Source organism: Cebus imitator, unplaced genomic scaffold (assembly GCF_001604975.1).
Source record: "Cebus imitator isolate Cc_AM_T3 unplaced genomic scaffold, Cebus_imitator-1.0 Scaffold38, whole genome shotgun sequence".
In the NCBI taxonomy this organism is placed as follows: domain Eukaryota; kingdom Metazoa; phylum Chordata; class Mammalia; order Primates; family Cebidae; genus Cebus; species Cebus imitator.
In genome coordinates, this window is record NW_016107353.1 from 3,693,689 (window position 1) to 3,706,157 (window position 12,469).

Here is a 12,469-nt window from a genome sequence, read left to right on the forward strand (position 1 = left end):
CCTCCTCCCTCCTCCCCTCCCTCCTCTCCTCCCCTCTCCTCCTCCCTCTCCTCCATCCCCTCCTCCATCCTCTCCTCCATCTTCTCCTCCATCCTCTCCAGGGACCTCCCTGTCTGGCTGAACCCTGGCTTTTCGTAGGGTCATGCTTCCCCAGTGCCCCCTCTTGCCCTCCCCACTGTGGCTGTTTGCAGACTCTGCTCACCACACATCCGGGAGAGGGGCCTGGCTTGCCTAGTGCCTCACTGCCTCTTTCAAACCTTTGTTCTTTCTCTCTCTGAACACCAGAGCTCATCCACCCTGAGGCTTGGATCGGACCCCTCTACCCCTGTGAGTCACCACCCACCCTTTTCATCTTGCCAGGTGCCTCTCATTTGCTAAACACTTGCCATCTGGTGAGGCTTTCTAACCGCTCACCACGCAGCCGCCACCTCTCACGGTAGCCTCAGAAATCCTTTGCTGCCCAAATCTCTCTGTGTCAGCCTCTGTAAAATATGATGCTTGGCCTCCTGTGCCCCGATCTCCTTTCCCTCAACCCCCTCAGGCCCTCCCTCCTGCTGCCCTGTCCCCAGCCTCTGCCGCCCCAGCCCTGGCCCTTCAGCCTTCCCCAGTCCCTCTTCCTTCCTCCACCCTTTCTCGGTGTCCTCACAGCTCTGTCCTTCAGCTGCTCTTGGTTGGAAAGGCCTTAGTCCAAGTTTCTTGCTCCTGGCTTGTACTCCACACAGACCCCACCTCACACTCATGGTCTCCTCCTTCAGCGGAGTCCTTGGTGTCACCCATCAGCTCTTGTCCTTGTCCGCAAGTAGCTCTTCCCCAGAATAGCTGGCAAAGCTTCCTCATGGTTTGTAAGCCTCATGTTGGTTCCCTCTCTCTCGATGTAAGATGGCACCTCTTATTTCACTGATTCTGCCTGGAGCTCCCCCAGCTTCCCTCCCCACACCCTACAGCATGAAACAAGATGGAAGTTAAAATGAACATTTTGGCAGAGGTACAACAATCGGACAGATGTCAGATATAAAGCAGGTGGAGACAGTCCCCCTTGGGTACACATTCCCAAAGTCTCATGGCAAAGACTCTCTTGGATGACTCTAAATTCCACAGCGTGGATATAAAAGCTTGATAATGAGGATTAGGAGGGATCTCCTTGGAGAGAGTTGTGTTGTGGGCACAGCAACCCCTGCCTCTCCCAAGAAGAGGAGCAGGGAAGGCCCCCCCTCTAGCTGAAAGAGGGTGTTGAGGTGTCACTATCGTATGACCCCTGGAGTTTGGGGGACACGGTGGACAGGTGTCTGACATACACCTGAGGTATCTGAGGCAAGAGACGATGGAGCACAGGGGAAGAGGCTGCACTGGGCACCAGTTACCCTTACCCCTAAGTGGAGCCAGAATGCATGGTGTGCCTTGTGAAGGACAGGTGGATGCAACAGAGAGAGAGCCAGGCTGGGACAGGCTAAACCCCACTTAGGGGACTGCTTGGAGGAAAAGGTGACGCCCATGGGGTGGGGATGCTGAAAGTTAGGTGTTAGGGAGGGGAATGCAAGGCCCTGGTCATGAGAGGTTTAGTGAAGTGTTCCCAGTGGGGCTTCCTAAGGACCCAGAGGAGTGACCCACAGAAGAGAGAGCTTGCAACACCTGTCAGGCCCGGATAGTGCAAGGCTCTCTGTGACAGCACCAGTCAAACAAGAATTGCCCTGTTCTCCCGACCTCTTCTCCTTCTTCCTCCTTCACTCCCGACAGGGTCTGAAACCAGCATTACCACCAGATAAGAGGAGGAAGTGTGGACATCAAGGTTGGCAGTGAGATTCTAAGGACCTGCTCCCTCTCTTAGCCTACAAGGTTCTCACCCACAGCTGGTCCCAGTGGGGGAAGAAATGGAGGCTCCTTGTCTTTGAAGGAACTTAGGGTTTTACTTATTAGCCGAGGCTGGATATTTGTAATTAGAGAATTGACACGGAGTTTACAACCTGAAGTGACCACAGACCCGACGACTCCTAGATTATCTATTTCCAGCACAGACTTCTCCTTTGAAATTTCATTCTTGTGCATCCAAAGCCTGCTGGTCATTTCCAACTAGTTCTACAAGTTCCCCAAACTCGGCCTGTCCAAACCAAAAATGTTTCTTTCTCTATGAGCCAGAGGCTCTCCTTTCTGGAGATCATAGCTTAGTTGGAAGCACCATCCCTCCCTCCCTTTCTCCACCCGTAAACACACTTCGTCATGCCAAATGATGCCTCATTTCTATTGCTTTCTCTTTTTGAACCATGGTGAAAATGTAGTTTAGACATGATGATCCAGTTCCCCATCACTCTTCTGTATTTGAAACACTAAAAAGAGAAAGTTGGTTCAAATAGCTCTTTCTGGTGGTGTCTGGACTTTTGACCCAAGAGCATCCTTTACAAATTAAGTCTACCTATATTTTTCCTCATTTGTAGGCGAGGATTAAAAATGTTCTCTTCTCAATGGCCCTGTGATGGTAAACACCTACACAAGCAGGGTCACTGTAGTCACGGAGCAGGCCAGCTGTCGAGCGGGTAACCCGATGGTCTGGAATATGCTTAAGCTAATTAAAAAATTATTACTTCCCCAGAAAACTTGTATATCCAAGAATTTATAACTGCAGACCCCCAGCTTGACCCGATGATGCAGATTCGTTCAAATTCCACAGAGACCTGCCTCTGATGCCCTAACTCCCCCGTCCCCTGTGGACAGGGGACAAAGTCGCCTTCCATTCTCAACTGATATCATGCTGTTTATTCAGCCCAGAACCCAACTCTTCCAGGAAACCTGTCCTATATTCTAGGCTTGGGTAGATGCCCCTTTACTTTACTCCCTAAATACCCAAGGTATATCTCTTATTTCATTTACCATATCGTATCATAATTATCTTTTTATTTTATTTTATAATTATCTTTTAAAGTATCTGTATCCACTACTAGACTGTGAAATTCCTGAAGTAAGGACTACGCCTGATTCAGCTCTGCATGTGTGGGACCTAACGCAGTGCCTGGCACATAGTGGGTGCCCACATCATGTTTGTTGAATGAATAAATGAACGAACAGTACCTTGCGGTCTGCCAGATCGATTTTGTTCCCCAGCAACACCATGGGGTAGGACTGCTCCATGGGGACAATCTTGGCCAGAACGTCACCCCGCCAGATATCCAGGGCTTCAAAAGACTCCAGGTCAGTGACATCAAACGCTAGGATACAGCCATCGGAACCTTTGTAGAACGTGGACACCATGGAGCGGAACCGCTCCTGACCGCCAGTGTCCCAGATCTGGAGGAAAAGCAGCCGCCCCACGGGCAGTGGTGAGGCTGGAAGTAAGCTCAGCTGGGTTACCTCATGCTAAGGCTTCCTTTGCTGGGTAGCAAGCCCTGGTACAGGTGCACGTGGTTCTTTCACACAGAGGCATCTTGACCCTCCCACCCACATACACTCCGACACCTCTGGGGTAACACTTAACATCCTGAGAGTAAATTCACATCTGAGCTCTCGTTCTTCCCCTGGGTCATCAAGGTGGGAACTGTTATTCTCATCTCACAGATCTGGAAACTTGGACCTTGGGAATGTCTTGCCTAAGATCACCTGCCAAGTTTTCCAGAGAACCTGAGACTAGGCGTGGGGTCTCTCAACTCCTGGCTTAGTGCTCTTCCTTCTAGATCAGGCATCAGCAATTTTTTTTTCTGTAAAGAGCAGGTAGTAAATATTTTAGGCTTTGCAGGCCATACTGTCTCTGTATGCCAATTATTACTCAACTCTACCATCGTAGTGCATAACATGAGAAGTTAATCATGGGTATGGCTGTGCCCCAGTGAAGTCTTATTTACAAATATAGGAGGTGGACCAGATTTGGTCCATGAGCTGAAGTTTGCCCATCTCTGCTCTAGACCATTCTAGCTCTGGTGCACATTGGCTCCATGAGTGGCTGTCGAGGGGTGGGGGTGATTTTCAGTGTATGTATGTTGAAGAGGGAAAAGGAGGGCTTCTTACCTGTAGCTTCAAAGTTGTGTCACCCAATATAATAATCTTCGAGAGGATGCTGGCCCCCAGCGTGGTCTGGTATTCCTCGTAAAATGTCTTGTGCACATATTGGTGAAGGAGGGAGGTCTTTCCCACACTGAGGAAAATTCCAGATACACGTGAACTCACACATGCAAACACACATGCACATGCTTCCATACCATTCTCAGAATCTTACCAGGCCCCTCTTGCCACTGTCTCTCCCTGAAATTTGTAATTTCAAATTTCAGTGGTCCATAAACAACACTTTGAGTAGCAAAGGAGTAGGAAATGGTTTCTAGAAGTAGAAGCCAATCGAAGTGAGCAGAGTCATTGGGAGACAGTGGAATATCTTACAGTGATGGTCAGGTTTTTTCTGTGTGTGTAGGAGGTGGGAGGACAGATAGATGCTAAATGACTTGCCTAATTCACACAGCTGGTTAGTGCAGAGTCACTGCAGATCTGGGACTAGAAACCACCTATTTATGTGCAGCTTCTTTCTCCCAACTAAGCTTCTCTTTTGGGGAGTGGGATACAATTGCTGGTGCCACCCTGAGTCAGAAATGGACCTATGGGGGATGGGAACACACCAGGAGGTCTCACTGTCCCTGGGTGAGGGGCTGCATCCCAATTCCCAGAACTGGCTTGGCTTACCCAATGGCTCCGACGATAATGAGTTTCAGGTCCACCTTCTTCCGGGGATTCATGGAGGGGCTTCAGAGCCTGTAAGGAAGCAGAGGTCATCCACTTGCTGGGCAGTGTTCCTTGCAGCCATTGTCACTGACGGTGGCCTCTGCTTTCCCCTTTTCAATGGGCAAATGACTGCCCTGGGCCCAGGACTGGGTGGGGTAGTTCTTAGAAAGAGGCGCATCATTCATCAATTCTCTTACACCTTCTCCCTCGCCTTCCCTGGGGGCCTCCCCAAAGCTGGAGGGGTGACAACCCTCTAGGACAGGCAAATCTCTCATCCCTCAGCTCTACCAACCCTGCTCTTGGAGGCAGCCTGAAGTATCAAGAAGACAGGACAGGATTGAACAGAGGCCTCACGGACAGCCCAGCGTGGAGCCAGGGATAGAGGGCCATGCAGGAAGAAGAGATGGGGGTGGGCAGGACAAGGGGTCCATTGTCAGGACTGCCCAGAGGCTTTGGATGGAAGAGGGCCCCTCCCCCAGCCCGAGGTCTGGCTGCAACTGCAGAATCAAAAGGCTCCTCTCTAATGCAGCTGGCGGGGTGTAACTGACACGTGTTTCTGGAAGGCTATTGGCAGCAAGTGTTGAGAGCCTTAAAAATGTTCCCGCCCTCCACTTCTAGGAATTTGTCTTAAAGAAATTATTCGAAATGTGGGTCAAGACTCTTGTTCAACAATGTTCTTCACAGTATGGTTTATAAATATCCAGCAATAAAATAGTGGTTAAATCATAGCACACAATGAACTATTAAGCAGTCATTAAATGGAGTTTTTGAGACTATTACAATAATATGGGAAAATACTCATGCCCTAGGATCTAAATAAAAAACAGAAGATGCTAAACTGTACACATAATACCACCCCAATACTTACAGGAGTTCCTGCTTCTATAGATAAAGGCCTGGGAAGAAAGGAAAGAAATATATTAAAAATTCCCGCAATTTCACTACAGGATACACAGACAAAGGAAATGAAATCAGGATGTTGAAGAGACGTCTACATGCCATGTTCACTGCAGCACTGTTCACAGTAGCCCAGATATGGAATCAACCTAAGTGTCCATCAGTGGATGAATGGGTAAAGACAATGTGGTACATGTGTACACAACGCGTACTGTTCAGTTTTTTAAAAACACAATTTATGGCAATATGGGTAAATCTGGAGGACCTTATGGTAAGTGAAATAATCCAGGCAAAGAAAGACAAATATCATATGATCTCACTTACACGTGGAATCTAAAATAATTAATTGAACTCATGGAAGTAGAGAGTAGAACGGTGGTTACCAGGGGCTGGGCTGGGGTGGGCAGCTGGGGAGATGTTGGTCAAAGGATAAAAACTTTCAGTTAGACAGGAGGAGTGGATTCAGGAGATATATTATGCAGCATGGTGATTATCATCAACAACAATGTATTGTATTCTTGAAAATTCCTACTAGAGTATGTATTAAGTGTTCTCACCACTAAAAAATAAGTATGTGAGATAATGCAGGTGTTAATTACCTCCATTTAGTCATTCCACAATGTATGCACATTTCAAAACAACATGGTAAATGGGTACAACTTTTATCTGTCAATTAAAAATGAAAGTGATTAATTTTGGGTGGTAGGAACATGATTTTAATTTTTTTCTCTTTGCTTTTTAAAACTTTCCATTTTTTAACAACAAATATATGGGTTTTTTTTGTTTGTTTGTTTTGTTTGTTTTTTTGACAGAGTTTTACTTTTGTTGCCCAGGCTGGCATGTAATAGTGTGACCTTGGCTCACTGCAACCTCCGTCTCCCAGGTTCAAGTGATTTTTGTGCCTCAGCCTCCTGAGTAGCTGGGATTACAGGCATATGCTGCCACGCCCAGCTAATTTTTTGCACTTTTAGTAGAGACAGGGTTTCTCCATGTTGGTCAAGCTGGTCTCAAACTCCTGACCTCAAGTGATCCACCTTCCTCGGCCTCCCAAAGTGCTGGGATTATAGGCGTGAGCCACCGTGATCAGCGACAAATGTGTCTTATTCCTAGAAGAGAAATGTAAATGTATATATATAAGTGTGTGTGTGTGTGTGTGTGTGTGTGTGTGTGTGTGTATCTTTTTTTTACAAGGTATAGCAAAACTATTGTAGGAGACATACCTAATTGGCCCTTTGTTTTACCCATACATGCACATACGCACATGCACTATCCCCAACTCCTGGGTCTTTTGTCTTTAGATGCACGAAGCATGGTGAGTAAACCTTGATTTGACTCTGCTCAGATGAGGTTTCAAAAGTTGGCCAGCTTGTGTTTCCCCTGGTATTTGGAAAAAGCTGTAAATATGACATCCTGAGGCCTTGGTTCTGATTCTCACTTTGCCACTGTGTGACCTTGGGCCAGTTACTTTCCCTCTCTGAGTAAAGTAGTTACTTTCCCTCTCCATTGGCTGTCCAACTGGAGAATGAGCCAGCTGAGCCCCAAAGACTCAAGATGCCTTCTTAGTGAAAAGTGCTTTATCTACTGGAGCTAGAGCTCACTGGCCATGAGAGCTGTGCTTGGGACCCAAAATGGGAAACCCCCAGAGACCTAGGATTGTTAATGTCCCCTTCATGAATCATGTCATGGGCTGTATTAGTCTGTTCTCATGCTGCTATAAAGAACTGCCTGAGACTGGGTAATTTATGAAGGAAAGAGTTTTAATTGGTTCCACATGGCTGGGGATGCCTCAGGAAATTTAACAATCATGGTGGAAGGGAAAGCAAACACATCCTTCCTTTCATGGCAGGAGAGAGAAGCACAGAGCAAAGTGGGGAAAAGCCCCTTATAAAACCATCAGGTCTTGTGAGAACTCACTATTATAAGAGCAGCAAGGAGGAACCACCCCCATGATCTAATCACCTCCCACAAGGTCTCTCCCCCAACACGTGGGAATTATAATTCAGATTACAATTCAAGGTGAGATTTTGGGTGTGGACAAAGCCAAACCATATCATGGACCAAAGGTGATTTGAAGCTCTGCTAAGAGCTGTTTGTCCCAGGAGCTGGAGTTGGAACTTCTGCTCTAGCCCAGGAGCGCTGGGTTGGCATGGTGAGCAAAGGGTCTTCTTGATGGTCCATGCATTCATGCAGCAAATGCCTACATGCCTACTGCATGCAAAGCCTTGTACTAGACACTGGGAGCAGCACAGAGATGGAGCAAATAGGAACCCACCATAGGGAGTCATCAAGGAAGCAAGGACAGGGGCTGTGTGAGAGACACGTAACAGTAGGTCACTATGCACAATGGTAAAGTGCTCATACAGATAATAAAAGGCAGCATACTTACCAAAAAATGGGCAAAGAACATGAACAAGTTACCAGTTGAAATCTTATTAAGAATTAGTAAGCTTTGAAAAGATACTCAATGTTACTATCAAGGAAATAAACATTTTAAAATACCATTTATTTTTACCCAGTAGAGTGGCAAAAATTTAAGAAGATTGACGACAATATTTAGGGTTGGCAGGTGTGTTGGGGAAACAGTCTTATATATTGTCGATAGAGTATGAATTAGCACAGTCTTTTTGGAAGGCAATTTGACAATATCAAAACTGAATATGCACACAGCCTAGGTTTCTCATTCTAGGAATCTGTCCTACAGAAATACTCACGCATATGCTCAAATACATATCTGTACAAAGATGATTGCTAAAGCATTGCTGTAATCTAACTGTCCATCAGTAGGAGACTCTACATAAATTCTGATCCATTCATACTCTGGAACAATTGGCAGTTTTATTATTTATTTATTTATCTATCTATTTAGAGACAGGGTCTCATTCTTTTGCCCAGGCTGGAGTGCAATGGCATGATCATAGCCCCCTGCCACCTCAAATTCCTGGGCTAAAGTGATCCTCCTGCCTCAGCTTCCCAAGTAGCTGGGACTACAGGTGTAAGCCATGATGCCCGGCTGATTTCTTATTTTTCATTTATTTGTGGAGATGGGGTCATGCTTTGTAGCCCAGGCTGGTATCAAACTCCTGGCTTCAAGTGATCCTCCCACCTCAACCTCTCAAAATCTTGGCATTACAGGTGTGAGCTACCACGCCTGGCCAAGGGCAGTTTTAAAAAGATGAACTAATGCAGTGGAAAGCTATATGTGATACTTTTAAGTAAGAAAAAAGAAAATTGCTGAATATTTTATATAGTGTGATACAGAAAGCCAGAGGTAGATTTACACTAAATGATTCATAAGAGAGATGGGAAAGATAGATTAGAGGCCAAGAGGTATTACTTTATGTCATGTATGTTTTGTTTTAAAATTTGTTACACAAGCGTAAGTTGTTTTTGTAATTTAAAAATATTGGCCGGGCGCGGTGGCTCACGCCTGTAATCCCAGCACTTTGGGAGGCCGAGGCAGACGGATCACAAAGTCAAGAGATCGAGATCATCCTGGCCAACATGGTGAAACCCTGTCTCTACTAAAAATACAAAAATTGGCTGGGCATTATGGGGGACCTGTAGTTCCAGCTACTTGGGAGGCTGAGGCAGGAGAATTGCTTGAACCCAGGAGGCAGAGGTTTCAGTAAACCAAGATCACGCCACTGCACTCCAGCCTGGGCGACAGAGTGAGACTCCATAAAAAAAAAAAAAAAAAAAAAAAAAAGATCAAATAATCATTTAACATTTCTTTAAAACGATGTGTGGATGGCAGCCCCAAGTAATTTGAGCATGACTTTCAGGTAGGACAAATTGCTTTTGTGTCTGAGCAAGAGAGCAAGTCTGTCTGGTGCCATGGAGTGATCGTGAGTGTGGGACTCAGAATTCTCATCCCGCTCCACACATCTGTGACCTTGGGTGAGTTACTGAACCTTGGGCAACTGTTCCCTCATGGGTAAAATGGACATCACTCGTGGCTGTGGCTTCCTCTGCAGGCGGCATGTGTCATGATCTTACAGCACAACAGGCTCCCCAACTTGGCAAAGATCCAGATAATTGTTTACCGACTAGGAGAGGGGGTGAGGCTAGAGACCAGAGCCCGGGTTTGTTATGCTTGCCACTTCCTATGGTGTAAACACTCCACCATGGCAACTGCAAGCCACCAGCGTGGAGCCTGCTCCAGCACACTCCTGCAAGGACCTCAAAGGTCATTTATGCCAGGCACTACCCTGCGCTTGAGTCATCTCTTCCACATTCATGAAAGGTAGAGCCAGACCTGGCCCATGGAGCTGCTTCCTCCTCCTAGGAGTATTTCTCCTGAGGGCCACACAAAAGTGCTCAAGATCTTTGTAAGTTACCTTGCTTTAATCTTGAGCTCCCACATCCCACCGCCTCCCTGGTTCCTTCCCCTGGATGATCCCTCAGGGTGTGCTCTCACTGCAGGTTCCCCTACCCCATCCCAGAAGGGGAGGAGTTTGCTGAGACTCCTATTTTATTAAAGCCCAGTCCTCAGGCCCAGCGTCACTAGGAGCAACAGGCGAGCGACTGGGACAGGTCACTGTGGGCACTGGGGGCAGCTAGTGGGGTGACGGAGGCACATGCTGATCTCATACGGCGGTCAGAGTCCCTTTCCAAGTCATCTCTGCTGGCTTTGGCAGTAGCTGTCTTTTTAAGTCTCCTCCCACCCACTCAGCTGACTCAGATGCTTCAAACCAGGGAATCCTCCTAGAGGCCAGGCTGAGTCATCCTCTACTGTTAAGTAACAGTGAAAAGCAGGATTGAAATGCAGGACACTGCCTTCAGCCAGCCCCGGTCCATAGAGAGCAGAACTCACTCCCTGCTGGAGGTGCCCAACTCTTCCCCGCTCTGGCCTGGCAGCACGTGTAAGCCTGGAGTCCTGGGCCTGCCCATTTGCCAAAGCTACATGGTAGCTCAGCTCCTGTGGAGGAAGAAGGACCGAGTTGCTACCAAGCCCCAGGTCCTGGGACAAGCCCTCCAAGAACGCTTGGACCCCCTTCGCTCTCACTTCTGCCTTCCTTTCTCTCCCTATCCTGCTGGCTCCAACCTGAAACCAGGCACAGTCTTCTGTCGCATCTGTGTTGGGTGGGGTATCACATCTGCTGACAGGAGACCCGTGAGCAGGGGCAGGTGAGGGTTCTGAAGCGGACAGAGTCTCCATTGTACTATCTTCCTGGCTCTTGTCCACTTTCAGCACCTCCCCTCCCAATCCCATACCTTGGAGAAGGACAAATATACCCACGCTAAAAAAATAATGGGACCTACGATCTTGGGAGCAAAGTTTGTCTGTGAAAAGAGGCTATATAGAGAGCACAGGGCTTTGTTGTCTCCCAGTAAAGCTCACAGTTCTGCCCTGCCCACCTCAACCCTAGCAGGTCTAGACCTGCTCCCTCCGGGAAGCGCACCCACAGCTCTGGTTTCAGGAGGCTCTGTGCTTTTCTTCTTCAAGTTATTTGAGGGAATTAGTCTTGTCTCCTTGAGTAGGCTGTCCATGCCTGGAGGGCAGGACTGTGCCTCACACCTCTCTGTATCCCACTAAAGAGCCTGACCAATGCTGGGATTCTAGAAGCTTCCATGAACAGCCATCCATTCACTCATCCATCCATCTGTTTATCTGTCCAGCATAGGCAGTGCCGTTTACTACACACCAGCACTGTGTAGGTCTGAGGATACAGACAAATTACTATCTCCATGGGACCTTTGTGGTGAGAGATTGATCTGTAAGCCCAAAGAAATTATTTGTGTTAATACATAGTACCTAGCAGTTATAGAGGATTTGCAGTTTACAAAATGCCATTAAAGCCCAGTGGATTCCTGCGTCGAGAACAACTAGTTGGTGGTAAACTGGGTAGAATGCAGATCTGCCCGACTCTATTCACTGGCTCCCCTGGCATCGCAGCACTGGGCAAGGAGAAATATTTATGATTTAGAACAGGAGTGATAATTTCCTCCTCCAGGAGCCAAGCTTTGCCTGATTAAGCCCTTGGGCCGACACGGTTCCATCCCAGAAGGTACTCTGTCGATATTACAAGGGGACTCTGGGTGCCAGGAGGGTTTTGCCCTCCTGCTGGGCTCTAGTTTCTGGCAGGTCCTGCAGGCTGGAGGCAGCAGCGCCGCCTTCTTCTGACGGGGCCGGCAGCTGCATCCTGGGACTGACAGTCCTTGTGGGTCCCCGAGCTGGGCCCCAGCTCTTCACATAGGCAGGGAAGTCCTTTCTTGCTGCCACACCCTGGGAGTTTCTCCAGGGTGGGGGGCTTTGGGCTGGATCTAAACTCTGCGGCTGCCAGATTGGAAATCTTTATCTTTGCATTCTCTGCCCCCACTCCTCCACCCAAACACCCAAATAACTCTCAGGGCTGCGGGGGCAGACAGGACTGAGACAAACTCCCAGGCACTTACAGCTGTGGCTGTGTAGCACGCGGCCTCCGCTCCGAGGACAGCTGGGAGTCCTCTCTCAGTCTGGGGTCTCTTAGAGCAATGGTCTCAGCAGGGCCAGGGAAAAGGCTTTGTGATAAAGACAGGCAAAAAAAAGTCTGTTGAAGCCACACCACTTCCCTCTGAGTTTTCCTCCTCTCGCTCTCATGCACAGACTTGGGAAAGTTGCAAAAGAGGCTGGGCCGGGTGACCTCAGCTGTGTGGGTGGAGGGGGTGGAGTGGAATGGAAAAGCTAGGCTCCAGAGCCAACCGGATTTTGTACCCTCACGAATTTCATTTATAGGGACCCTGGCCCATGGTGATGAGGATGGGAGCTGTGGGTCAGGGGGCCTGCAGGGTAACATGCCCCATTGTGGGCACCATAAGAGCCTCAGGTTGGCTTTAGAAGCTTTTGCTGCTGGAAGCCACCTAGTAAAGGGGCCCTTTTGTTTTCGTTGAGGCTTTAGAT

At 48.0% G+C, this 12,469-nt stretch overlaps 1 protein-coding gene across 3 annotated transcripts in view; it reads right to left on the reverse strand.

The window, feature by feature from the left end:
* RAB7B (RAB7B, member RAS oncogene family) overlaps positions 1–12,195 on the reverse strand; it is a 35,135-nt gene extending 22,940 nt beyond the window's left edge. For 2 of the 3 annotated variants that reach the window (XM_017525474.2, XM_017525472.1), the window contains exons 1-4: positions 11,986–12,195; positions 4,654–4,722; positions 3,991–4,117; positions 3,061–3,276 (exon numbers count right to left, since the gene is read on the reverse strand). In XM_017525474.2, coding sequence (XP_017380963.1) covers positions 3,061–3,276; positions 3,991–4,117; positions 4,654–4,706 — 396 coding nt within the window. In that variant the 5' untranslated portion in view covers positions 4,707–4,722; positions 11,986–12,195. Of the gene's footprint in view, positions 1–3,060; positions 3,277–3,990; positions 4,118–4,653; positions 4,723–5,560; positions 5,589–11,985 lie in introns of all 3 variants that reach the window. The other variant, XM_017525473.2, reaches the window with a different exon arrangement.
* Between the last annotated feature and the right edge of the window lie 274 nt (positions 12,196–12,469).